Source organism: Lingula anatina, chromosome 6 (genome assembly GCF_051362555.1).
Source record: "Lingula anatina isolate TDL-2025a chromosome 6, LinAna3.0, whole genome shotgun sequence".
NCBI lineage: Eukaryota > Metazoa > Brachiopoda > Lingulata > Lingulida > Lingulidae > Lingula > Lingula anatina.
In genome coordinates, this window is record NC_141772.1 from 8,335,593 (window position 1) to 8,362,559 (window position 26,967).

The 26,967-nt window shown below is 36.6% G+C and overlaps 2 protein-coding genes and 1 long non-coding RNA gene across 5 annotated transcripts in view; 1 reads left to right on the top strand and 2 right to left on the bottom strand.

Moving 5' to 3' along the window:
* Nucleotides 1–4,849, top strand: part of LOC106170629 (equilibrative nucleobase transporter 1) — a 35,328-nt gene extending 30,479 nt beyond the window's left edge. Inside the window, exons 9-12 of one of the 3 annotated variants that reach the window (XM_087015545.1) lie at nt 614–730; nt 1,934–2,102; nt 3,164–3,287; nt 3,479–4,849. In XM_087015545.1, the coding sequence (XP_086871671.1) occupies nt 614–730; nt 1,934–2,102; nt 3,164–3,287; nt 3,479–3,589 (521 nt within the window). In that variant the 3' untranslated portion in view covers nt 3,590–4,849. The remainder of the gene's footprint in view (nt 1–613; nt 731–1,933; nt 2,103–3,163; nt 3,288–3,478) is intronic. The other 2 variants (XM_087015547.1, XM_087015548.1) reach the window with 2 other exon arrangements.
* Nucleotides 4,850–6,552: 1,703 nt separating this feature from the next.
* On the bottom strand, nt 6,553–9,217 carry LOC147761079 (uncharacterized). Its single transcript, XR_015335062.1, has 2 exons — nt 7,416–9,217; nt 6,553–6,705 (listed from the first exon to the last, which is right to left on the bottom strand). It is a non-coding gene; the product is annotated as an uncharacterized LOC147761079 (long non-coding RNA).
* Nucleotides 9,218–9,630: 413 nt separating this feature from the next.
* Nucleotides 9,631–18,265, bottom strand: LOC147761080 (uncharacterized). Its single transcript, XM_087015809.1, has 11 exons — nt 16,673–18,265; nt 16,035–16,273; nt 15,592–15,785; nt 14,721–14,843; nt 13,717–13,818; nt 13,182–13,335; nt 12,367–12,429; nt 11,904–12,012; nt 10,554–10,733; nt 10,279–10,389; nt 9,631–9,798 (listed from the first exon to the last, which is right to left on the bottom strand). Exons 1-11 carry the CDS (start codon nt 16,770–16,772, stop codon nt 9,677–9,679), a joined length of 1,497 nt encoding a protein of 498 aa, XP_086871935.1. The 5' UTR covers nt 16,773–18,265; the 3' UTR covers nt 9,631–9,676.
* Nucleotides 18,266–26,967: the final 8,702 nt, after the last annotated feature.

Genomic DNA, 26,967 nt, shown 5'->3' on the forward strand with positions numbered 1-26,967 from the left:
TATGAAAAATAATTGCTTTACAATAAATGCAACCGAAATGGGCTACTATCACCACTGCATATAAAAGCTTTAAGGAGAGGTTCTCAAAAGACACCCCCCTCCAAAAAAATTGGAGCTAAAAAATTAGAATGTAGGTTTCTTTGTTAAATGCAACAACCTGTAAGTCGGCTTTAGCAATGTCTTAGTAAGCGAGAATTTAAGCTGATTGACTTTTGATTTTTTATGAAACGATAATGATCTTGTTCTCTACCTCCTCCATTACTTTTTATGGACATAGTTTATGCGGTTTATATCCGTAATGGAGTCAGGCGTCCAATGACAATTGGATATAAAGGATACTAAAGGACTTGTTTCCTGAGTAATTAATTTCAGTCCGTCATTATGTTTGAAAGGACTAGCTCTACTTGACTCATGACAAACAATATAATATAATATAATATAATATAATATAATATAATATAATATAATATAATATAATACTCCTGTTTGCAATTCAATACAATACATTTAATCAAAAATCGAATAATATTTTATGTAACAGACAAACAAACAAATTATACTTATTTCCCAGTATTATCTTTAGTTAAATAATTACAGTTTTTCTCGATTCCAGTGAGCCACTACACTAACGTCCTTGGTATCCTCCAACTGACCACTAGCATACCGATGGCCGTAGCTGGGGGATACGTGGTGGACAGACAGAGAAACAGAGCTCAGATGGGGACTGAAGGTGGGTGACCAGTAACGTAAATACTGTTTGAAATGCAAGTAATTTTTCATGGATATTTTCCGCAATTTTCCCTTTACCTTTTACCTACCCAAGTTCGAAGAAAAAATTACGATTTTAACCCCCGTTTTTTTTTTAGGCTTTAATTTCTACTTTATATTGTCATAAGTAAAACATGCACCCGGGCCCGGACCAATCTCCGTGACCAGACGGCCTCAAAACTGAAACTATGCACTCAGAAACTGTTAAATGGATCTTGGTTTTTTAATTGTTTCAGATATGATATACCTTAATTTCGCGATTAAGAGAAATTGATTTTATTTTCAGGAAGCTTAGACCTTTGTTACACTTGTAGTAAGGTCGAAAGTGTGTTCAGAAAGTGCTTGACCCAGACTAATTCTTAAAGTGGAAATCAAGAGTGCCTTCGGGCGAATTTTGAACTTTAATCTTGAGCTAATTAACTGTTCGTCTGATCAGGGCCCATTTAAACTAGCAGTATATACGTAGATCGGTCCAAATCTGCGGGGACTCTCGTTTAATGCAATCAGTTTAACACGCCTATTAACATGCCTCCTCTTGTTTCAAACGTACTCGTATTGTCACCAGCTTTTCTGTATTTTACTCATTGCGTTTACTCAACGCCAGGAAGAGGCGCCTGCTAAACTGATTGCCTTCAGCGAGAGTCCTCGTAGTGTTAGATCGATCTTCGTTGGTCGATAATTTCAATGGGAATGGCCCCTGGGATACAAGCAACCCTCACCCCCATGTTCCCAAAACATTTGATCATGAGCTTATATTTTTAGTGGATACAAGTAAGAAGACTAAGGGTGCTTTCCCAGAGATTTAGATCGATCTAGAGATTAAGATTTAGATCGACCTAACTCCCTGGGGGTTCACGCTAAATTGCAGTCAGCGGAGCGGGCACCATAGTTAATTACCCCCTAAAAGCTTTTAGTAGGCGGGACAGACGCTTAAGTCAGCCAAGCTGACAGTAATCTAGTGAGACTCCCCACAGGGATAGATCGATCTAAAAATCTATGGAAATGGGGTGTAAGAAAACATCTCTTTTGCGAATACAACTGACAATGACCAAATCATAAACTATTTTACTAGCGTCTTATCTTTAACTTTAATCATATCATTCCAAAAGCTGTATGTTTCCTCCTCATAATAAAATATCCATAACTTTCATCTTTATTCTTTCAGCTCAGCCAAAGTTCTTTCTCGTTCCCTTTTTCATCACAAGTTTTACGGGACTAAGTCTTTGGTCTTTATGTGCTGTACCAGTGTTAGAAGTTCAATACGTGGCAATGCTACTACACAGTCTGCTAAGAACCTTCACATATGGGGTTCATATATCTTTTTTGGCATATGCGTAAGTATGGTGTGCCCGTATTATTTCATATCTTTTACATTACGATACACATTTAAGGGCGCATTCCCATAGATTTTAGATTGATCTGTCCCCGTGGGGAGTCTCACTGGATAACTGTCAGATAATCCGGCTCAAATGTCCGTCCCGCCTACTACAAGCTGTAAGGGGGTAATTAACTTTCGTGCCCGCTCGGCTGACAGCTATTTAGCGTGAACCCCCAGGGAATTAGGTCTATCTAGTTGGATCGATCTAATCTCTGGGAATGGGGTCTAAGTGACTAGATGAGAAGGCAGATAACGAGGCAGGACAGAAAAAAAGGAAAAAGAGAAGCGGTTATGTAAAAATCACTCCCGCTTGAACAAGCACATGCACAGTATTCATAACGTGCATTTCACTGCGATTGCAATCAACGCAGACATCAGGTTGACAGAAGTCCAGAGTTAATTGGTTTTTCATGAAGATGGGTACATTATATGCCAAAATGACAGCAGTTAAAGAGTTTGTAAAATAAATCTTCAGTCATGAGGGTTGTTTATTACAATGATCATATGTTAATTCATTTACTCTATTCCTCCATATACCCGCGTAAGCTACTCTACTTTTTTCCTTTTTATATTTTTATTTTACCATCTACGAGCAGAATACAATATTTAACCGTTAACAGTTTTCGTCATCAGTTATTTCCCCCGGCAAGTGTGTACTAAAGAGAGACAATTTTTAAAGTAGAGGGGCGTGGTTGATGACCTGATTCCAGCTTAAAAACCACCCTAAGGCAATATTACAAACGATATGAGACAAAACCATGCAAAATTTCCTGTCCCTTCTGCCCTACCTATAATAAAGCAAAGTTGACTGCGAATATTAAGCAGGTTTTTTTTTATACTTGTGCCTGTTCTAAATTCGGATAAATTCAATCAAATAATCTTGTGAGTACGTTGTAGGTATGTATTGCGTAGATGCAAATCTCTCAATCTCTCTCTCTCTCTCTCTCTCTCTCTCTCTAAGTCATTATATATTTACGAAAATGTTACATATAAAAAGCATTGCTTTTTTCCCCTTAGGTTTCCCTTGCAACATTTCGGCAAGATATACTCCATCCAGCTTTCCATACAAACTGTGTTTGCAAGTCTTCAGTATCCTCTGTTTTACTGGCTCAAGTCGGGGCTCGACAGCAGACCTTTGTTTGTAAGTGCATTTTCGACCAGTTTTCAGCTAAATTTATTTATTTTTTTTATTTATTTATACGCGCATCATTTATTTGAATGAGTAATTTTTTAATGTTTATTTTGTATTTCAAAATTTAGAACTAATTACAAAAAATATTTAAGCCGACCGTCAAGACGTTAAAGTTTATTTGATTATAATTATCGCTTCAGTTTAGCGTGGCTAACGTATGCATCGCGTGTCTCACGTTCTGTTTACCTGTCTACGTCCTCAAGATGAAGGGAGCGGCGCAGGAAGAGAAAAAGCAGAAGGTTGACACTTGAAAATTTAAATGAAGATCGGAAACTTCGATTTTCCCTGTAAGTTCGATAAAGACAGTAATATTACACTTATGGTACCAGCTACGAGTTGTGCCGAATATTTTGACCAGACCAAAGCAGCAAAATTGGGCTCCGACAGAATCTGAAGTTTCTAGTGCAGTGTACATATATGTTAGGCAAAAGCCAAAATTAGTTCAGTGACTCCTTATCTAGTTCTTTGGGCTCATGCGAACCTATAAAAGACACGACCATATTCTGAAATCATCGATAAGCTAACAGTTGGAGGCGAAAATCTGCAGTGTGACTAACGTATGACAAAAAGGATTGTGTTAGAGAAGATGAAACATGTTCGGACTGTGAAAAGAACTTCTGCAGCATCTAAAACGGGGGATTGGTTGGAGTAAAAAGACGTTTTGGTGTCCAGCATCTTTCTGAAGCATCTTTTAGAACAGTCTTCCTCGGCACACTTGCACAGTACTTCACAAGGTGTATTTTGTTTCTATAAAAGTGAATGTTTTGAATCTATCAAAGAAATCTTCTCAACATTTTGTTACATTGTCATTATTAGCAGCCTTAATCTTAACCTCAACCACGCTACGTTTTCTCGACTAAAAAGGGTCAAATGTGGTGCTTCACAAACAGGGTATGATAGAATTTTGATATTTCGAAAAAAAATTGTTAAAAATGTCATTTTGTGGCCTAAGAAGACTGAAATGTAATTCCATCCCGATCAAATGCAGATACCAAATGAATTGAGGATGCTGTACACTGAAAGACGAGACTAAATACCGAAAAAAAAAACTGTTATCAGTGTGAACATAAAATCTTTTTGGATGTAAACAAAGAAGCACGCAAAGGTACGTTTTATTCAGATTTTCAGAATGACCAAAAATATTTTCTTGGCACAGTGCCACTCGTTTCATAGCTGAAAGTATCTCATTCTTGGATGACTCTCTCTCTCTCTCTCACGCACACACACGCGTGCGCGCACACACACACACACACACACACGCACACACTTACAGTCAGGTTTATCTATATACAGGTTCCTTGCATGTTGTAAGACTGGATGAGGGCTTTATTTTATTTATTTATTTATTTATTTTTTTTTTTGCATCGTCGACACCATCATGTGGACTCAGAAAATGGCGGTTACTCAGCTTCGCCACAAGTTTTATTCCTCATGGTACATGTATATATGTCCCAGTATATACTGCATATCAATTAAAATAATTATTAAAAATAAAAATCCTTGGAAAAAGAGGCCTATTTCTTTTAAGCAAAGGTGCACTGAAATAATTTAAACCACGGCTAGCGTGTAGAACAAAAGACTCGGCCGTGCTGTATGCGACAAACAAACACATCATGTACGAGTGCGTTCCACGGTCTGTTGCACTACTAGTGTAGTAGCCAATCAGAGGCCGTGGTTTAAGCCAGATACAACACTCGTCGCCGAGCTGTACGTGAAAATTACTCGTGTATTGTCTCGCCTGCGGCTCGCCAATACACTCGTAATATTTCACGTACAGCTCGGCGACTCGTATTGTATCTATCACATAAAAAATTTAAACAGGTGCTGCAATGTAGTAGTCCATTGCACAACAGTTTTCTAAGCACATTTTCTCAATAGGGTTTCTCTGGCAAGGTACATATAGAGCATCACTACATGGTATAACCTTGACCTATCTGACCTTGACCCAACCTGTGAGATATTTTTAGCAGCGTCAGATGTCATCTCCCACAGCAGACCTACTTGTTGTTGCATGAAGGACATGTAATAGATACGCACTCGTGTATGCCACATAACCCTCGCTGACTCGGGATCTATCTTATTTAGACAACGGGTCGATTAGCGGGTTAGAGCGCATTCATGCGAGACGTGCGGTTATGCGAGTTACACTACGTCTGAGTCTTTTGTACTTCACTTTCGCCGTGGTCTAAGTGTATATGGCTCCACATGGATACACATTTCAGGCTGAAAAAATAGACTTGAAATATGTCAAACTGAACCCGATTTCCACTTGAATGAGTCACAGGCAAATTTTATATTTCCATCTTCAGAAAATCTCTATATACCGTCTTAAAAGCTAATTTTGGCTTCCCATTTTGGATTCAAATTTTGAAGAACTAGTCTCGAGTGACTCATTTGATTCATTTGTGTATTCATGATATGAATTTTAAAGGTTCCCAAATGAATATGATCTTGAAACTAAATCAGCTTCTATAAATCAAAGGCACTTTACTGGTGCCATGTCGAATTTTTTTATCAGCTGTAGGCTGGCTGATACAAACCTCAATATAAAGCTACTTCTTTTTCCATCATTAATTTAACATTTTCATCAAGAACCACAATTTGCTCCAAATGGGGGCTGTATGGATTGGTTGTATGAACTATAGGAAAGAATATGAAGTACCAGTAACAACTGATGAAGAATATGTGCAAACTTAAGATAACTAATTTGTTATAAATGGAACTCATTTTGCTTGATTTTTTTTTAAAAATATAGCCCGAGTGTTCTAGAGATGAACATATTTGGTCTATTTTCTCTAGTCGAAGATGCAGTTTGCATTTTAAAGAGGGTATGCACAAGGTTTAGATAAGAAGTGAACCTTCTTTAAAAGGTTAATATTGCGAAGTGAAAAAGGTATACAAATGTTCATTTACCTGAGAATGCAACCAATGTTTTAAAATAACAAAAGAAGAAAATCAACTACTCACTGTACAACTTGTCCAGACTTTTATCATAACCTTCTTTGTCTTGTGAAATACCAGAGTCATGTAAATATTGCTTTAAATCCACATACAATTGTTCCTCCTTATCATTTTTTGTTTCACTTCATCTCCTTGAAATTCACGTTTCGTAATTTCTACTTCTCTGCAGTATTTGCATTCCCTTATTTTGTCTATCATTGCATTTATTTTCATCAGCTGGGTGTCCCCAATATCACCATTATCTTTAAACAAGGAGTCACTGCCTCCTCTACAGTCATGGGTTTCTATCTTAAGTGGAAGAAAATCCTGTGCATCAATAGTAACTGCATCTTTTACTGAAACTCGGTTGTCTGTGCAAATAATATCATTCTGGGATTTTCCTCAGCCAACAATGTTCACAGCATATCTGGAAAAAACACGAATATCTTTCAAACTTAAAATGGCAAAAAGGGGAAATTCAAAAATTGGTAACCAGTTTATGAAAAGCAATTTCTCAACACTTTTGGAGTGTGTATGCTTTGGTGATTTAATGGAAACTGTTGACATTTCCCGATTTTTTTAATTTTTTGTATTTATTTTTTTTTCTGTATAATTAAAGTTCTAAATGCATACTGTATGCCTTTAAAAGGAAATAAAAAGAATCATGTAGTGGTACCGTAATAAGTCAATCCTTTCAATGGAAAGAAAAATATCAATCTTTCTGATATACAATTTTGAAATCACTAAAATACATTTTTGTTAAGCATTTGAGGTGCTTTCACTGTATAGAACGAAAATACAACGTGGCCTGCTTTTTACTACCACTCAACAGAAATATTCTTATTTCAAGAATTTGTCAGAAACTTTCCCCCATTGAAAAGATTGAGTTACACTACATTTTGCAAACTTACATATTATTCACAAAAGTTGTAAGTTTAATGCTATTCAACCTGATTAATAATTCTCAAAAGTTCTTCAAACTTTCGGCATATTCACTAGACCTTAATTGGTAACAGCACTGTCCACTTGGTTTCAGTTTAGAAACTGTCAGGAAATTTGACATAAAATTCTACAGTTACAAAAGTTACTTTTAAAAATAAATACGAATTTAAGTAGAAGATATATCCATAGTCCTACCCGACAGCCTCCAGTAAGTGTTTTACATGCTGTGTGAGAACTGCAGAACTCAGCTGTAACAAACTCATCTCTTTGCCTTCACGTTCCACAGCAGTAGCACCAACATCATGCACGAGAACTTCCCTGCCTTTAAAAGCACCATCTTTTCTACCAAAATGATCTCCAGTGTCCATTACGGACCCGAGAACAGCTTTAAATGTCTCTGGCCATGGAAAGTCTCATGAGTAGGTTACATTGCAAATATAATATTAATTATCTATCATTCTTACTATACCTCTTACTGATAGTTTATTTTTAAATATTTATTATCTAAAGATTAGCCTAAAGCGTCAAAATTCTCAAAAGATAAACAACAACAAAAATAACCAGTTTCATATGAATTCCTGACCCCTCCAACTCTTTGCTTGTGATACTACACACAAAGATTTCGTAGTGTTACCAGACTATTAATTTTTTTCTCGACTAAAAAAGGATCAAATGTGGAGTGCATGTACTGTACATATCTATATTTAATATGCAGCTGATGCAAAGACACAACATTAAGATTACCTGGTCTCTATAGAAATCTATGGAGATCATAACAGAACATATGTACCGTACATTGCCTCTCTGTATATTATATTATGACCCTCCCCCTCAACCACAAACAAACAAGAAATCACTTCTTTCCTCACTTAATGCGCAGTAAGGCGCCTAAATCATTAGCACATATATAGTTCTGTTGTATCATATAAGTATGGTAAAATAAATTGCATATGCTTCTGGAAAAGTTCACTGTGCAGCCTAAGACTGTGTTCCCACAACCTTGTCTATCTCAGCGTAGTTCCCACTAAGGCGCATTCAATGTAATCAAGTTAATTGTCTGGCAATCCCCTTCACAAAGCAACTTGAACAACATATCGATCATGGGTCAAAAAGTTTTCTCCACTTTACTGAAGTACCTTAAGTTATGAAGGGGCATTCCAGACATTTAAGCCAGACATTTAACTACTTAAACTGAATGCAATTTGCGTGAATCCCCGAGGAATAAAGATCGATCCAGCTAATACGACAGGGTTATGCGAACGCTACCTAATTCGAATCTATCCCATACAAATTCAATGTAAAAAAACTTGAACATTGAGCTTTCACCCAACGTAAACAATAAAACCATGTATCCATGACAGTTACCCACCATGACTTCCACTCGAGCAGTATCTCCTTTCTTGAACTCGCAAAACGTGTATGAATGACTCTAATAACTAGACAGTAAATTATTTTACCGATGTAGTCCACAGATATAAATCTCCTACAGATTTCATAATATATAAGGATTTAAATAGAGTTTTAAATCCTGAAAAGCTACGTAACAATGTGTTGCGTCAAAAGGCAATAAAATTAACGTGTACATAATAGCTGATCGAAGTAGACCTACATAACGTACAAGTCAGATAACATATGGATCAAGCTCCCAAGACGGAGGTTCGTTGAGTAGATTGCAAATTGTGGCATTTTGTCTCCATTACACATAGCACAGTGTAGCCTACAATTAAAATAAATTGAGAACCGAGTAGCTGCCTTTCTTCGTCCCAAATATGCCGACTCTGATTCATATCTCGCGAAATATCGCTTGATTTTACGAGTAGACTTTGGGCCAACAGGTGTCACGAAACTGAGGGTCCGTGTGACAGAAAGTCCGCACTCCATATAGTTATAATTGTAAAGGTTAGTCTGGCCTAAGTGTGTCAAAATCTAGGGCGAGGCTCACCTGTACAAAATCATGGGAAGCGGACTCTCTGTCGGGGGACTTTCATATATATATATATATATATATATATATATATATATATATATATATATATAAGAACAGTATAAGGCGCTGCATCGTCATCGTTAATTGTCAATGCCGAAGGAACCGGCCATTTGACAATTTTGGTCGCACTTAAGGACCGTAGGTTAACTAGTATAATGCACTGTAAGTTCACCAACAACTAGAAGTTTGGTTAACTTTTCAAAACAAGTAGGAAAAAAACAACAAAATACATATTCTTAAACACTTAAGTTTGTGAATAACTTGCCACCCAGAAAACTGTTTTATTATGACAATATTGAAAAGTTTCGTTGGTGATCGGTGTTATGTATATAATCAAAGCTACAGGCTGAAACAATGCAGGTTATTTCTACTTCCGATAAACGGTGAAAGAACCCCCCCCCCCCAAAAAAAAAAATTGTTAAATACCACCTTCCATATCTTGCCCTGTATTATCAATAATGGCCAGTACCTAAATCGCCTTCGTTTCACATATAAAATTACAGATCTTGGAACATTGACTATCATCCCAATAATCTCTGTCTCTGAGGTACTTCGCACAGTCTTCATTGCCGCCCTTATTGTCTGGCGCGCCTACCACAGAAAGAAGAACCAAAATTACGTCATTGTGGGCGAAAAGCGTCTTAGACGAGTAAAACGTTTTATTTGTCCTATATAACATTCAACGCACGAATGTGTCCGATTGGTAGGGCCTTGTGTGGTTAGAGGGTCGTCATTATTTATTATTTTAGACTTTTTTAGACAAAATCTACGTTTGCACTAACAATTAGGGGAATAGTTTGAAACGATGTCGAGGGACACATATAGAATGCACGGATTTCTAACTAGGAAGCCAAAGCCAAAGCGCACATTCGTGAGTTGATAGTCAAATTTTTGGCATTTCGTGCGAGACATTAACCAATCCCTTCATAATCTCTGTATTTTTAAGAGTTCCTCAATTTGATTGCAGTGAAAGCATGTAGGACGGTCTCACAAAATACTGAAGACAAAAAATGAAAACTAAAACATAATTACACATAATGAAATGGAGAAAAAAATAGGTGTTCTGTGTACCTGGATACCAAGCAGTGAACGGTGCTGGGATGTCCCCCCATCCGGACAATACCCAGGTACCTTCAGAGGCTTCATCTGTGGCTGATGTCCACCAGCAACGGTCGGATCGAGCTGAAGTCCAGTGAAACACACGTCACGGAACAATAGTGCCGATTTATTGGAGACAATATGTGTATGTATATTGCAAGATGGCTACATGAAGGCCCCAAGTCAAAAAGAAATGAGAGACTAACTTTTTTGAAAATAATACATGTGATGTGCGAGACTTATCTTACCTATATTAGCAGCAAGGTACTGTGTAATAAATCGGTGCTCCTTCTCGTCGTTCACGGCGACTAGTCTCGCTCCAATTGACTCACAGCTCACCTTGCCCTTATTGAAGGAGCCGTCCAATGTCGTGTTGAAACTATAGCAACTTGTCCCGAACATTACTTCAAACTGCGGTGGACACGTCACTTATGATATGCAAAATTAATACAAAGACTATCAACTAATGAGCAATAACTATGTTTTTGTTCATGATAAACTTAACAGGATAATGACTCTTCGTTTTGACCAAAAATAATTTTCCTGGAGTAAACAACAATTTCCCCATACTTACCAATGGTTAATGAATCAATTTTTACATTCAAAGTCAGTCCCTGGTATAGCCATCAATGGAGGTCACGTGGTCTAAAGACAAGCTCAGATATCAGAATAATTTTTGTGGTACAACAGAGTATATTATATTTCTATGAGTTGTTCACAATGTTTTATTGTGAAATATAGATCTCATACAAAGAGTTATTATCCCTTTAAGCATACGTTGTATTAGATATCATATCTATTTTATTGGAACACGTAAGAGCCAACTGGGTTTTCACGTCGCACTACCTTTGTGTTCTGTATATGAAAGGCATGGCGTTTAAGAATTAAAATTCTTGACATGAAATTAACCCCATGGCACTTTATGAATGAATTAAAACACCACTGTTGCCTTTTTCCAAGACGAGTCAAAGAAAATATATTTAAAAAAAAAAGTTGGTTGTGGGTGTATATTTGCCAACTTGGTGTAATAGAATATTAGTTCGTACATCCAGAATTATCCCACCAAAAAACATTATTATTTCAAAAGACTTCCTGCATTGTAAATAACTGAGAGAAAGCTGTGGATAATTGCCCTCTACCAGGAGATTGATTTCCTTTAATAAGACATTCAGATATTTTTCTGCCACCTTGGAGGCGGATAAATATTTCTCTGGCTAATTCTCTGCATATTTATATTTGCACTGCTCAGCAAGAATTTGATTGCACGGAATTGACGTCATTGGTCAAATGGCACGGAGGCAGTAGATAATAAGGCTAATGAATGTGTGTAAGAGAGGAAGTAGCAGTAAAGCGAAATATGCCAAAATTAATCTAGCAGAATAATTCCAAATATTGATCACAGCGTTGAAATACCAACGTAACCTTTTTTCTTTGTTCCTTTTTTCTTTTCAGCAAACACAGTGACGATGAAAGGGGGGTTTGGGTTAATTTAGGAAAAGCTAGCTGAAATATTAGATTTTTAAATTAAAGACAGTAAAAGTCATTCCTTGTTTAGGGCTACTTTCAATAGGATTAACGAGTTTCTAAACATAACTTACGGTTCCGTTCGCAGTGTAACCCGCCGTATGGGTAGGGACAGGTACATGTTCTCTGTGAACTCAAGTCATTTGATTGAACACAAATGCCGCCATTCTTACATCCGCATTCCTGAAATATGACATTAAGGTCCTTCCTGTATCAACTGCACACACATTCAGAGTGTTTGGATCTTACTGACATCCAAAAGACAAACGGAACGTGTATTTACATTTTGAAGTCTGATTTCAGTTGGAGCCCCGTTTGATCTGGAACCAGGGAGTTGGCTCCATAACTTTCCTACAAATTGGTTCCAAACTGAGTCTGCTAAATAATGAGGCGTTGTCTGACCTAAGTCCATTATACCCTGTTATATACACAATGTACCACAGGGATCAGCTAACTTTAAAATATGGAGATTTCATGAAGTTTGCCATGCTTGTAATTGTATTTTGGTTTTTACAAATTCACAAAAAAAAAGCTCACCTTCTTCTCAGTCCATTTAATAAGTCGTTGAAAGTCACTTCCAAGGATGTGGTTCTTCTTTGCCTAAATTGGAGAAGAAACGAAACAGTCGGGTAGCCAGGGGGTATAATGGGCATTCTCGGATTTTTTGTTCGCATCCTAAAAACCCCAAAACTACAATTTTAGAAATCCAAGGGATCGGAGAGATAAAGTGTCCGTTATAGCTTTATAGTTACAGCTATATATTGTTTTGTGACAATAATCACAGATAACTTTGAAATAAAACTTTGAAATAAAATTGTATCTCCAATTTCCATAATAGTTCACCATTTTTGCAAAAAAAGTAACTGGTGGATAACAAGTGCATAACAGTGAGTAACCTTGGTCATTTTGAAAATTAAAAAAAAGGAAAGACTATGCTCCATCCGACTTATTAAGTTGAGATCACCTTTTCTGCATTGACCACGTATTTTCACATTATTATTTTAGCATTGAAAAACGCGGCCTCTTTACATGACTAATATGTTTATATAGATAATGCAAAGTTTCTCTTTTCTTTTGAAAGTACAAGCCAAATTGAGGTCACCTTTTCTTCATTAATCATATATTTTCACGTTAATATTTTAGTTTTTGAAAACACGGTCTCTTTTAACTTGGGTTGCATATACATATAAGGGAATCAATATGAGAAATATATATATATATATATAATACTGATTCCCTTATATGCGACCGCATAATACCACATCTTTTCTTTGTGTATTTTCGCCTGGTTATCCTGCTGGAAATGGCATAAATATTTAAGACTTTCAGAACGATTTTATATGACAGCATACCTTAATGTTCATGTAAACGGCATTCGGATCGACATCCACATATATTCTCGTGTACAGTAGAAACTCGTCGGTCTTTAACACAGTGTAAGTCCCTGCAAGACTATTTAGCCCATCCACTTTCCATCGCTGCATTGCAGACCGGAGCAACGAAAATCTGAGAAAAATTAATTCATTGAAGAATAACAAAACCCTTGTTGTAACAAAAAGATTGATCAGGCGGGGCCCAGGGGCATTTCCCAAAAAAAATCATGCTTCTAATTATAAAAGAAATCGTAAGATGGGCCGCTCCATCGTTGATTATACATGTATTTAAAAAAGGAAGTTGGAAGGACCATTGTTTGAAAACTGGTGTTACTTCATCCCTTCAGATACGTCCAATCAGTCAAAATTAGAATAAATAAGACGAAATTGGATAAATTAACAAATCAAACTAAATAAAATAAATAAGAAATGTATGCCAGTTTATCTTTTCCGAATAAGTAACTCTCTCTCTCTCTCTCATGCAATGCACCCACAGACCAACACATAACCTTACTTTAAAACGTTTAATGGATTGCCAGAATCCGCATTATGTTTTATCATTCTGTATCGTCCAATATCAAAGGGTACTCGGGTTGATCCCCCGTTTTTGGAGACTCTGTTAATGTAAGAAGTATAAGTGTTAAGCTGCAGAAACTGAGAATCAGTTGATATATATATATATATATATATATATATATATATATATATATATATATAATGTTTATTTTATTAAAATTGAAAATTCATTGAGGTGCTTTTACAGAAGGGTCTAATAGTCAATGTAGATCTTCACAAGGCACGAGTGTCTGTTCCTTATTAGTCTCAAGTTGACAGCGAAGAAAAATGGATATCTAGGACTGGGTTCCCATGCCTAGATTGCTCCATCGGGATCGGTCCAACTCCCTGTGGAGTCTCACTAAATTGCTATCAACTAACCTGCTTAAATGTCTGTCACGCCTTCCGATTACCCCCTCATAGCTTTACTAGGCGTGACAGACACTTAAGCCGGGTACGTTGATAGCAATTTAGTGAGACTCCACAGGGAGAGAGATCGATCCAAATATTTGTGGGAATGGTCCCTAGGACTGGGCTTCCATACCTAGATAGATCTAACAGGATCCATCCCCAAGTGGTTTCAATTATTGCTATCCAAAGGTTAAAACGACTGCTCTTTTCAGGACAACTGTCCATAGGATAGGAAATTTATATAGCGGGTAGTGTTAATCATAGACCCCATTTCCAGAGATTAGATCGATCTACTTTAGATCGACCTAACTCCCTGGGGGTTCACGCTAAATAGCTGTCAGCCGAGCGGACACGAAAGTTAATTACCCTCTTACAGCTTGTAGGCGGGACGGACATTTAAGCGGATTATCTGACAGTAATCTAGTGAGACTCCCCGCGGGGATAGATCGATCTAAAAGCTCTGGGAATACAGCCATAGGAGAGCGCTATCAAGTTTTGATGAAATTGGGCCATACATACCCTTTTGACATAACAACAGAAATTAATATATACCTTCTATAAAGGTCATCGTCCTCGCCTCCCCACCCAAAGTACGTGTTTGGAAAGCCGTTTACCTTACGATATTGTGATTTAGTGAGCATGGTCACTCCTCCCATAAGTGTCGGGTAGATGAGTCTGAAATAAAATTGGCGTTCAGTTTTAAATATTAAAGGGATATTAACTCTTCGTATGAGATCTATATTTTACAATAAAAACAATGTAAGCAACTCATAGAATTATAATATATTCTGTTAAACCACAATAACGGCTGTTATAGCTATTATTCTGATATCTTAGCTTGTCATCAGACCACGTGACCTACATAGATGGCTATACTCTGTAATAATCTCTTAAGAGATTATAACATAAAACCAAACCTTTTAGAAAAAAAAAGAAACTAACTTTGATTGTAGAAATGGATTTGCAAATCATTGATAAGGATGGGGAAATTGTTGTTTACTCCTGGAAAATTCATTTTTTGGTCAAAACGAACAGTTATTACCCTTTAAGATAATGTTGCTGGTAGAAATGATAAATATGGTGCTCTAAAATCGGCGGAGTTCACACGTAGACGATGAATTGTAAAGTTTGATCTAAGTAATTAGTAAAGAGTGTAGAGCTAAACTGTGTTGCGGTTGCAAAATGGAATCATTGCAAAGGCAAGCAAATTAAACCTAAACCACCAAATTCACACGTAAGGTGGGCCCTACAACTGCAGAATAGGTCTACGGATTAGCGAGAACACTTTATACTTTATGTCACCATCACCCCCCCTTCTCTCTCACACACACATACACACATGCGCGCACGCGCGGGCGTTCATGTAAACGCAGATATATGCACATGCAAAAACAAACAAGAACATGATCTCACACACATTTACCCTTCTTTGAACTTATCAACGTTGGCTGACATGTGTTTCACTTTTTCTGCGCAGTTGTAGAAATTCCACTCGTTTTCTGGTATCAAGTCGACGTCGTGAAGGGCGAAACAGTCGTACGAGTCTCTGTCTATTTTAGCTGACTCAACAAACCCTATGTTCATTAGGAGACCTCGGTTGAATAAAGTAGTGGCTTTCTACGAGTAAAAGTAAAATAATGTAAGGGAGTGAAAGATATACGCGACTCTTCGTAATTGAGTTTTATAGATTATCAAAAGGTTAGCACTTAAAGTGTTCTTGCACATATATATATATATATATATATATATATATATATATATAGTAGAGAGGCGAATTATTTCTCGTCGCCTATGACCAATTATCAAAAGCCTGTTTTATAAGAAAAAAGAGAGAGAGATACGTCCACTCTTCTCGAGCAGGCCTACCTGTTCAACTATATAGATTCGATAGTCCAGTTTTTGCTTTTGTAAAAATGGGTGCATGTTGTTCAGGAAGATTCTTAAGTGTGCGTCGCGGTTACGGAATGGTATAATGATGGCCACGTGCGTTTGAGACGTGCAGTTTTCCGGTTTCCAATAACCGCCGAGTTTTATACCGGTTTTCAAAAATTTGGCCTCGAGTTCTCCCCACGTTGGCGGAACCAGATTTATCATCCTTCTTCTTTCTAAAATATGTATATATTAACGATCAATTCAGATTTTTAGAACTGGTTTGCTTTTCAAATAACGAGAAGAGATCTCCTGTTATAGATGTACGGCTATTAATTTCGATATAAGTTTTGATTATTAAGACATAGTTTAACATAGTAAAACAGTTTAACTTATGGGTCATTCAACTCATTTGATATGAAAAGTTTCAGTTCACTAGGGTGGTACATATAAAACGTATTTTTCTGAATAATAGAAACGATTTAATTTAAATTGGAAAAAATGAGGTTTAGTTCAAGCAGGCAATAAAAACGGTTCACAGTTGACAAAATCAGGCTAGAAGATCTTAACATTATTTGGCCGTTGGGACAGAGAAAGATATGAATGCTGAAAATAAATGTATTGTAAAATCTTACCTAAACCGTTTATAAATTCTGAGCAGTCATTCAATACATTGATCTTCTGTGAAAAGTTGGCATCGTATCCTCCCCATGTTAGTGGAGCCAGATTCATCATTCTTCTTCTTTCTAAAATATGTATATCTTAACGATTTATTACAGTTCTATAGAACTTGTTTACTTCTCAAGTAACGAGATTAGATCTTCTGTTAACTGTAAGTCTGTTCAACTCTGATTAAACTTTAATTTTAAATTATAAAAAAAAGTTTGATGGGTTGTCTAACTCACTGGCCAAAAAGGTTTGTAAGTCGACTTTTTTGAATTATAGAAACCGTTAACTTAAAATTTTGAAAAAGTGAACAATTTAAAGCGCCGCCGGTTTATAAAAGCAGTTCACAGTTTAAAAAATTGGCCAGGAGATCTTAACACTATTTGCCGTTTGGGCAGAGAAAGATATGAATCACCGACAAAAAATGTACTCTAAAACAACTCGCCTAAAGCGATTATAAAATCCGAATAGTTCTTCAATGCAATCCATTTTTTGTGATGCAGTGTGTCCATGTTTAAATTCAGAGATAGGAAGATAAAAATCGCAGTCACTGAGACTAAGACCATGAATCCCTTTGGTTTCCTTATAATTTGTAACGCGGAGTTCCTACATCTGCAACTGAGTGACTTGTTGTCGCCGAAGGGATATTCTGTCTTACTGGGGTTTGCCTGTAAACCGTGCATTGGACTTGAACTTGATCACTCACAACCTGCAAGTCATACATTTATTAAAATTTTTAATTTTCCTGGATATTTCAATAATTTATTATTTCTCCCCTCATCACCTATGTATTCCACACTGAAAACTGTTCATATATAATTAGGCATAACCTGGAATTTTTTCTTCACCATACGTAAGCTGGAGGCAAAGTTGGTCGTAGGCCTTTATCAGACTGACTTGAGTAAATGTAGCTACTCCCCGACTGTTTGGTCGTATAGTGGCTAGGACCCTATTGTAAATGTCAGGTAGATCGACCCCCCCCCCCTCCCCCGTCCTTTTTCATGGGTTGCTGTTGACGGCTGATGTAGATTGCTTCTCGTCTCTTCCATAGGGAGTGATAACATTAACTCACGTCATTCGGATGAAAGGCCTAGAGTGCACGATCAAGTTGGTCGTAGTCTATAAGGTGTCCCTCGATACCGTTTCAAATCATTTCCATTATTTTCGCCATAGTTATTTCTGTTTAAAGAATTTGCTAAAAGAATTAATAACTAATAAACATAGAATTAATAAATAATAAACAATTAAAGGGATAATAACTCTTCGTTTCGGCCAAAAAATGAATTTTCCTGGAGTAAACAACAATTTCCCCATACTTACCAATGGTTAATGAATCCATTTTTACATTCAAAGGTTTTTTTCCAAAAAGTTTGGTTTTTTGTTAAAATCTCTTAAGAGTACAGCCATCAATGGAGGTCACGTGGTCTAAAGACAAGCTCAGATATCAGAATAATAGCTATAACTGCCGTTTTTGTGGTAAAACAGAATATATTATATTTCTATGAGTCATTTACAATGTTTTTATTGTGAAATATAGATCTCATACGAAGAGTTATTATCCCTTTAATACTGAAGATCGTTAACCACTAAATGTGCAAAAATTTCGTAAGTCGTCAGTAAATAGCAGAAATCTTTGTCCTTTCGGAACCATTTATACAACATTGCCGGTAATAAGGTTGATTTAACCTTGGCGTTTTGACGGGACTGTCTTGACTTGTGAGCTGTACTAGTATTCACTCGCGCTCTCTTATGCTAACGGTCAGGGTCACAAGAGAGTGGGCGTCAATTTGACTGCTTCTATATACTGTATATATGACGGGTCAAGGTCACTCACCTGTGCATGACACAACTTCAGATGCTCCTGTTATTTTGCAATTTTATATGGTTTATCATTAGATCTGAAGAGCGGAAACTGTATGGTATGTTGAACTATATATTTTGAACCATTGAGGGCAGAGTGGAAATATATTATGAATCCAGCAGAGCAAAAATTGGATTTTTTTGTACAAGATGAGTAAAGTGAGAAATAGAAACGACATATCCATTGAAGCATGGGGACTACTAGTACTCACCTTTGTGCTGTTGGCTATGATCCATCAATTCAGTGGTCCTAATTACAGCTATGACTTACCTCTACAGTATAAACTCACTTGCACCAAACTGTTGATGAATACACCTGTGGAAATAGATAAAATGGCTACGCCTAAGACCAGAAGTTCCAGTAAACAGATTGAGGAGACCCAGAAAATGTAACAGGAAACATAGAATGCATAAGGCGGGACATAAATGTAATGAAGAAAAAATGGAAAGTCACATCTATTGTGAAGAGCATACATGTAATGAGAATGGGGAATTAGTGGAAGGCCGATAAACAGACCATAGGAACTCGGCCGGGCTAAGAGTGCAATTTCAAAAAATGTACATATTACTGGCAGCATTCACATCGAGTTGAGCCATGGCTCTACAAAGCCCCGACCTAAATATGGCGGACGTACATGAAAGGAAAACCGCCTAATCTTTTAATAGTCTCCACGCCTCTCACACGCCTCCCCTTGCATCGTCCCTGCGGGGCTACAGTCATTAAATCTCGGCTCCATTGGGATGACACATGGGGAGACGTTTTAGGTTGTGTAAAGATATTATATAAGGATTTAATATATACCCCCACAAGGTTCGCCATTCTACAGAATGGGGGAAGAAAATGACATCCTCATGCTAAATGATGTCTTAGAAAATATTGAAATGAAGCATGGTGAACATGAGTTAATACTAGCTGGTGACTTTAATGCAAAATCTGGGGAATTGGAGGACTTAATTGTGGATGATGATGATGCTACGTATCTTGAAATTGCTGACTGGTATAGAACAGATACATTAAACATGCAAAGGACAAGTCAAGGTGCAGTGGTGAATACATTTGGGTATAGTCTGATAGACCTTTGTTGTGAACGTAGTGTGCACTTTCTAAATGGTAGAATAGATGACAATAAGGAAGGAAAGTATACATGTGTGACGAATAATGGGGCTAATGTTGTAGCTTACATTATGGTAAGCTCAGAGTTATACAAACAAGTAATCCAATTTGAAATACTTAGAGAAGATCATTCAGATCATTTCCCGTTATAAATTAGACAGAAATGTGAGAAAAACCTGGGTTTGGGAAATTAAAAACATGCTTTACTGCCATGGCTTTGGTGAGGTGTGGGAAAGACAGGGGTGTGGAAATTTTGAGAACTTTATTGTGCTGTTTAGACAAAGATTACTAGATAATTATAGGCAGAACTGGAGTAGTATGGTACACAATTCAAGCAAACTTCAGGTTTACAGTACTTTCGAATCAGAATTAGTGTGCGAGAGATATCTGTCAGTAGTAACAATAGTTGAACATTGGAGGTGTATGACCAAATTCCGAATTTCAAATCATGATTTGATTATTGAAAAAGGTCGACATAATAATGTTGTAAGAGATGAGAGACTATGTGAGCTCTGCCTGTCTAATGGTGATGTGTGTATTGAGGGTGAGGAACATGTGTTAAAATATTGTATATGGTATAATGAACTCAGGAAAACATGTGACAGAAGTTTATTATTGTCAGCATGTTTATCTTCTCAGGATGATGACTTCAGCAAACTATCAGTCTATTTATATAAATGTAACAGGGACAGAAAAAATTACCTAGAAGACATAGAACAGTGATAGAAATGTGAAAAGCTCTAATGATATATTTAGTAGTGTATAGAGACATGGTATTGATTAACCTATATGTTTATATATGAATCGGTTGATGTATATTATAATAGTTCTTTTTTGCACAATGCACAATGTGATCAAAAGAATGGAAATTGTACTCTTGGCCTGATGGCCTAAAATACTGAAAATAAAGAACTTTGAATATATATATAGATAGATAGATAGAGTTTGTAACTTTAAATTGGGATCTTTTTTCCCAGACAATACGATATGATAATAGAAAATAAAGGAAGTGCGTTTCTGAGACATAATATGTACAAAGTCATAGAAAATTCTGGCTAAAAATGCATATATATTACAAAATGAAAAGTAGGTCAAAGGTCAATTTCAAGGTCACAGTAAGATTGCCCGTATATGACTTCCTATTCGAGTTCAACAGTAACTATGCCAGTTTGGAGATATAAGGGCTGGAAATTTTGCAAAAATCAGTTCATGGTGTAAATTAGGTCAAAGGTCAATTTTAGGGTCACAGATTGTCAGTATATGACTTCCTATTCAAATCCAATGGTAACTATGGGCGTATCTTTGCCAATTTTGAAAGTATAAGCATAAAAAAAGTCGCAAAGTGCAGTTCATCATGAAAAGTAGGTCAAAGGTCGATTATAAAGTCACAGTTAGATTGCCAGTATATGACTTCCTATTCAAATTCAATAGTAACTATGGGCGTATCTTTGCCAGTTTTGAAGGTATAAGATCTGAAAAAGTTGCAAAGTTCAGTTCATAGTGACAGTAGGTCAAAGGTCAAATTTAAGGTCACAGTTAGATTGCCAGTATATGACTTCCTATTCAAGTTCAAAAGTAACTATGGGCATTTCTTTGCCAGTTTTGGAGATATAAGGACAAGAAAAGTTGCAAAATTCAGTTTATGGTGAAAAGTAGGTCAAAGGTCAATTTCAAGGTCACAGTTAAATTGCCAGTATATGACTTCCTATTCAACTTCAATAGTAACTATGGCCCTATCTCGGCCCGTTTTGGAGATAAAAAGGACTAAAATATGTTATACACTCATTGGTAACTTCCAGGCTAGACTATTGCAATTCTATATTATGTGGATGTCCAGATGATAAGATCAAAAGATTACAACGCATCCAGAATATCTCAGCACGGCTTTTAATGCTACAGCCTAGGGATTGCCATATCACTCCAATTTTAAAGCTGGTTACCAGTTAGGGCCAGAATTTTATTTAAGGTTTTAGTTTTTACACATGCTGCTTTTTATAATCTACCTCCACCATATATAACTGATCTAGTCAAACATTATAGCCCTCAAAGATCCCTGAGGTCTGGTGACAAACTTTTACTGAAAGTTCCAAAATCAAGGTTAAAATCATATGGTGACATATCATTTTGTGTAGCTGCACCAGTAGAGTGGAATAAGTTGCCAATTTTTGTTAGACAAATAGAATCACAAGAATCTTTTAAAAAGGAATTAAAAACTCATATTTTTAAGACATTTTATTCATGAATCTTAAATTTTACAATTTTAAAGAAACCTTGGAATTTTTACTTTTAATTACTGTTTATTACAATTAAGTTAGTTTAGCTCTTATTTATATAAAGTATATCTTAACCATTTTTATCTATAAACTTCTTTGTATTTTATGTTGTACAGTCTATTGAACATTTTATGGATTTTAGACTTGAAATAAATATATTATTATTAAATATATTATAAAATGTCCCAAACTTCAGATTATGGTGAAAAGTAGGTCAAAGGTCAATTTCAAGGTCAAAGTTAAATTGCCAATATATGACTTCCTATTCAACTTCAATAGTAACTATGAACCTATCTCTGCCAGTTTTGGAGATAAAAGGGAACGAAAATTTGGAAAGTTCAGTTCATGGTGAAAAGTAGGTCAAAGGTCAATGTTAAGGTCACAGTTAAATTGCCTCTAATGACATCCTATTCAAGTTCAATAGTAACTTGGGCGTATCTTTGCCAATTTTGAAAGTATAAGCATTAAAAAGTTGCAAAGTTCAGTTCATGGTGAAAAGTAGGTCAAGGCTCAATTTCAAGGTCACAGTTAAATTGCCAGTATATGACTTCCTATTCAACTTAAATAGTAGCTATGGACCTATCTCTGCCAGTTTTGGAGATATAAGGGACTAAATGTTACAATTTTGGAGTTACAATAATGTGCCATAAATTTCCTACAAAGAAAATGTCATTTTGGTTGAAATTCTTGAAATGGGAGGTGCTCAGAAGTTCCAGATGTTCAAATTTCATGAAAAAATGTCATTTTTGACCAGAAGTTGTCTGCCTCGCCAAGCCTTATGTTTTATTTTCCAGAGGTTCAAAATTTATTATACATTACCGTATTGCACATTTTGCTTTCACCAACACAATTTACTTTTTAACACAGCATAACTCGTAAACCGTATGGAAATAAAAAAAACGGAGACCACCCCCAGTGTTGGGCTTGACATACTTTACAAAACGCAAAAAAGAACAGGTCTCTAGCATTAACGGTTCCTGAATTAGAGACAGTTTTCAGTTTCGGTATCTTATGGCCGCTACTCCCGTGAAAATGCACCGATTGATCCCAAACTCATGGAGATGAAAGATGACCTGAAGGGTATCACCTGCCAATAATATTATAGTTAAGGTCTGTGTAGTTCCTGAATATGAGTGCAAATAATTTTTTCGTATAAATTTTTTTTCTTTTTTTGAAAATTTTGGCCCGTTTGACCTTGAAATAAAAGTCAAAGGTCAAATCCAAGGGCATATTTGAAATCTCCACATATGACTTTCGGTCAGCCGTCTGTAGAAATTTTTCCCCTAATTCCTTCGGTATGGTAGATATTTAGCATTTAATTTTGCCAATTTTGGACAAGGGTGCAATGCGACGAGCGCCACACCTAGACCCTAGCACCGACGAATCCCAAATTTTACGTGGAACGAGTTGAGATTATAGGTGACCTAAATCCAAGAGATGGGTACGTAGGCCTCTGTAGTCTAGGAGGAGAAGCGGTAACGGTGACTTGGCGGCGGAGCCGCAGGAGCCGACGAAACATACGGGTTGGGACTAAAACCATGGGTACCGCCAGCGTCGTGGTGGTACAATAAATGAAGTCAGGCGCAATCCAGACAGAACTTACATGTCATGCGAAGCTTATGAATGTATATTAATCAAAGAAGTGCGGGTGCGTTTCATAATTTACGCTTGGGGTTACAGGCTCAAGACCCAAAAACAAGCAAAATACTACTTATACCTATAAACCATCAATAAAAACAGCTACCAGGGTGCGATTTATTATTTAATACAACACAACTCCTGCAAAAAACTGTGCAAATGGAGCAGTAGCTCAATTTAATATGATCTTAAATGCGGCTGGACGAAAGACAGGTAACAACCATTGCGCTCCTTTTTCTCATAATTACCTGTAAGTTGTGTCAGGTTGTTAATACCAAACAGCGAAGACTGTCGTAGGAATACTGTTACAGCTTGTTGGTCTTAAATCTTCAATCTTCGAATAACCAGTCCTCACGCTCCTTGTGACCGATAGTTTGGTAGTACTGCAAGCTTCAATAAGCACCGTTTCTTAAAGTTTCCTACTGCTGTGGAGCGAAAGAGTGAAAGTGACTGAGTGTTTATCTCCCCGTGCACAGCTGGTGTCGCTTGCAAGTTAACCACATCAACGCCCCCAAGCGGGCATCTAAATCAAGTGATCACGAGATGAAAAGCGGGATGGTCTTGGAATTTACATATTGGGGATGTCGTGAGATTGGGAAAATTGCTATTTCTTTTGCAACTTTGGATTACCTGAAGACGCACGTTGCATAGGACATTCGTATATATATATGTCCAACGACAATGCCCCTGAGTATCTGGATCTACATATAATACATTAAGGAAAAATTGCATATTTTTCTGGTTCTGGGTCGTGTGAAAAAATTTAAAAATCAATTAAGTGATTATTCTATAATATCATTGATTGCCTTGCTGGAACCTTGATTTGTCTCCTGTATTCAACTTACTTCTCATTCATTTCCTCTGGATTATAACAAAGTTTTACTTTCGACAAATACACCAATTAAGTGCGTTTATAATCATTTCCAGTATATACATGTATATTCTTTAGGTAGGGCTTTATTTCTCTATTCATTAAAACAATTTGGATGCAGTCCTACGGTCAACTTTACCTGCCCAGAGGCCTAAGGCTACTTTCAATAAAATGCGCTGTTTTTGTTTTTCACATGAACTCTGTTGAAGAGGTTATTTGGGCAACTTAAGTGTGTGTCGCATTCCAAGAAATGCCCACATAACCTCGAGTATTGAATATTCATTCAAAATTGATGAAAGTTTTTTTAAATAAGTTACTGAAGGCACGAGCTATATAAAAAAATTTCGAAATATCATCATGAATGAAGGACAAGTATTGACAACCATTTATTTACATGTACTTAAAAATTTGGACACTTTAAGAAGGTGGGGGCCAAAAATGTGATTCAGCGTTTTTACTCGTCCTTCGTGTGTTCCAGTGCAGTGTTTAACGGACATAGAGCATTATATGCCTCAACGATGTTTTTAACAAAAAAAAAATGTTAGATTCTTCAGACAAAGGGAAAATTGCGGAAAATATCCATGAAAAATTAATTGTACTTCGAACAGTATTCAAGTTACTGGCCACCCACCTTCAGACCCCATCTGAGCTCTGTTTCTCTGTCTATCCCCCAGCTATGGCCATCGGTATGCTAGTGGTCAGTTGTAGGATACCAAGGGCGTTAGTGTAGTGGCTCACTGGAATCGAGAAAAATTCTGCAATTGTTTTAACTATAAATAATATACTGGGCCATTAGGATGAATAATTTGGTCAGTCTGTTACATAAAGCACTATTTGGTTTTTTATTATTATTAAATGCATTGTATTGCAAACATTATATTATATTATATTATATTATATTATATTATATTATATTATATTATATTATATTATATTATATATTGTTTATCGTGAATCAAACAGAGCTAGTGATCCTGTCAAATATAATGAAGGACGTGAAATGAATTACTGGGGAAACAAGTCCTTAAGTAGCCAGGAAATTATCATTGGACGTCAGGCCCCATTACGGAAATAAACCGCATAAACTACGTCCATAAAAAGTAATGAAGGAAGTAGAAAACAAGATCATTTTCACTATCACCAACAACAACAAGGAGCGCGTTTCACAAAAAATCTTCAGTCAATCAGCTTAAATTCTCGCTTAATAAGACATCGCTATAGCCGACTTACAGGTTGTTTCATTTTAAAAAAGAAGCCTACATTCTAACTTTTTTAAGCTCCATTTTTTTTTTTTTTTTTTTTTGGGGGGGGGGGGGGGTCTTTTGACAACCTCTCCTCGAAGTTTTTATATGCAGTGGTAAAAGTAGCCCATTTCGGTTGTATTTATTGTAAAGCAATTATTTTTTATATTTCTTAAACCTACATGTATATCACGAAGCTGACTTTGCGTACATGAAGTCGGCTATCCAATTTTAGCAGCTTTAGTTCAAGAGTTTCAGGCTTTTTGTAAAACGGACCCCAGTATATATTGAATAGCACCTGTACACGCTAAGCACATTTTACAATGGTGATGGCAGTTCGTTCATTCAATTGTCTGTTACTTGTGTTACAAATGGCCGCAATACAACACTGCAACGGTGGAGGAGTGTGGCGAACGCTGCATAGTGAGTAAATTCTTTCCAAACTACATGTAATATTTAAAACTAACGTCTTTCATAAGCACGTCTCTGTCGTTTTGACGGCAACGGCAGACACACGCTGAAGATTTTTTTAGAATAAACTCTAAAGCTTGGAGTAAAGGAAGCAACATCCCTCTGGTCGCTGATATACAACATTTCCTTTACTTTGGTCCTCGTGTGATAGGTAATCTATGATCGAGTTGAAGCTCCATAAATACATCATTACCAACAGAACATTGCAAACAAACCAGACTTCCGTTGTCCAAAACAACGGACTTTTGAATATCTAGTTTTTTGGGCTCATAAGGTAACAGCTGGAGGCGAAAATCAGTAGTGTGACTAACGTATGACAAAAAGGACTGTGTTAGAGAAGATGACACATGTTCGGACTGTGAAAAGAACTTCTACAGCATCTAAAACGAGGGATTGGTTGGAGTTAAAAGACGTTTTGGTGTCCAGCATCTTTCTGAAGCATCTTTTAGAACAGTCCTCATCGGCACACTTGCACAGTACTTTACAAGGTGTATTTTCTGTTTCTATAAAAGTAAATGTTTTGAATCTATCAAAGAAATCTTCTCAACGTTTTGTTACGTTGTCATTATTAGCAGCCTTAATCTTAACCCCAACCACGCTACGTTTTATCGACTAAAAAGGATCAAATGTGGTGCTTCACAAACAGGGTATGGTAGAATTTTAATATTTCGAAAAATATTAAAGGGATAATAACTCTTCGCTTTGGCCAAAAAATGAATTTTCCTGGAGTAGACAACAATTTTCCCATACTTACCGATGGTTAATGAATCCATTTTTACATTCAAAGTTAGTCCCT

Bases quoted from the DNA above. Each gene is read 5' to 3' on its own strand.
- LOC147761080 (XM_087015809.1), bottom strand. From the start codon at position 16,772: ATGATGAATCTGGCTCCACTAACATGGGGAGGATACGATGCCAACTTT. The intron at 15,786-16,034 runs GTAGGCCTGCTC...TTTTACTCGTAG, and splicing joins GAATCTATATAGTTGAACAG to AAAGCCACTACTTTATTCAA. The intron at 12,013-12,366 runs GTGAGCTTTTTT...GTCATATTTCAG, and splicing joins TTAAATGGACTGAGAAGAAG to GAATGCGGATGTAAGAATGG.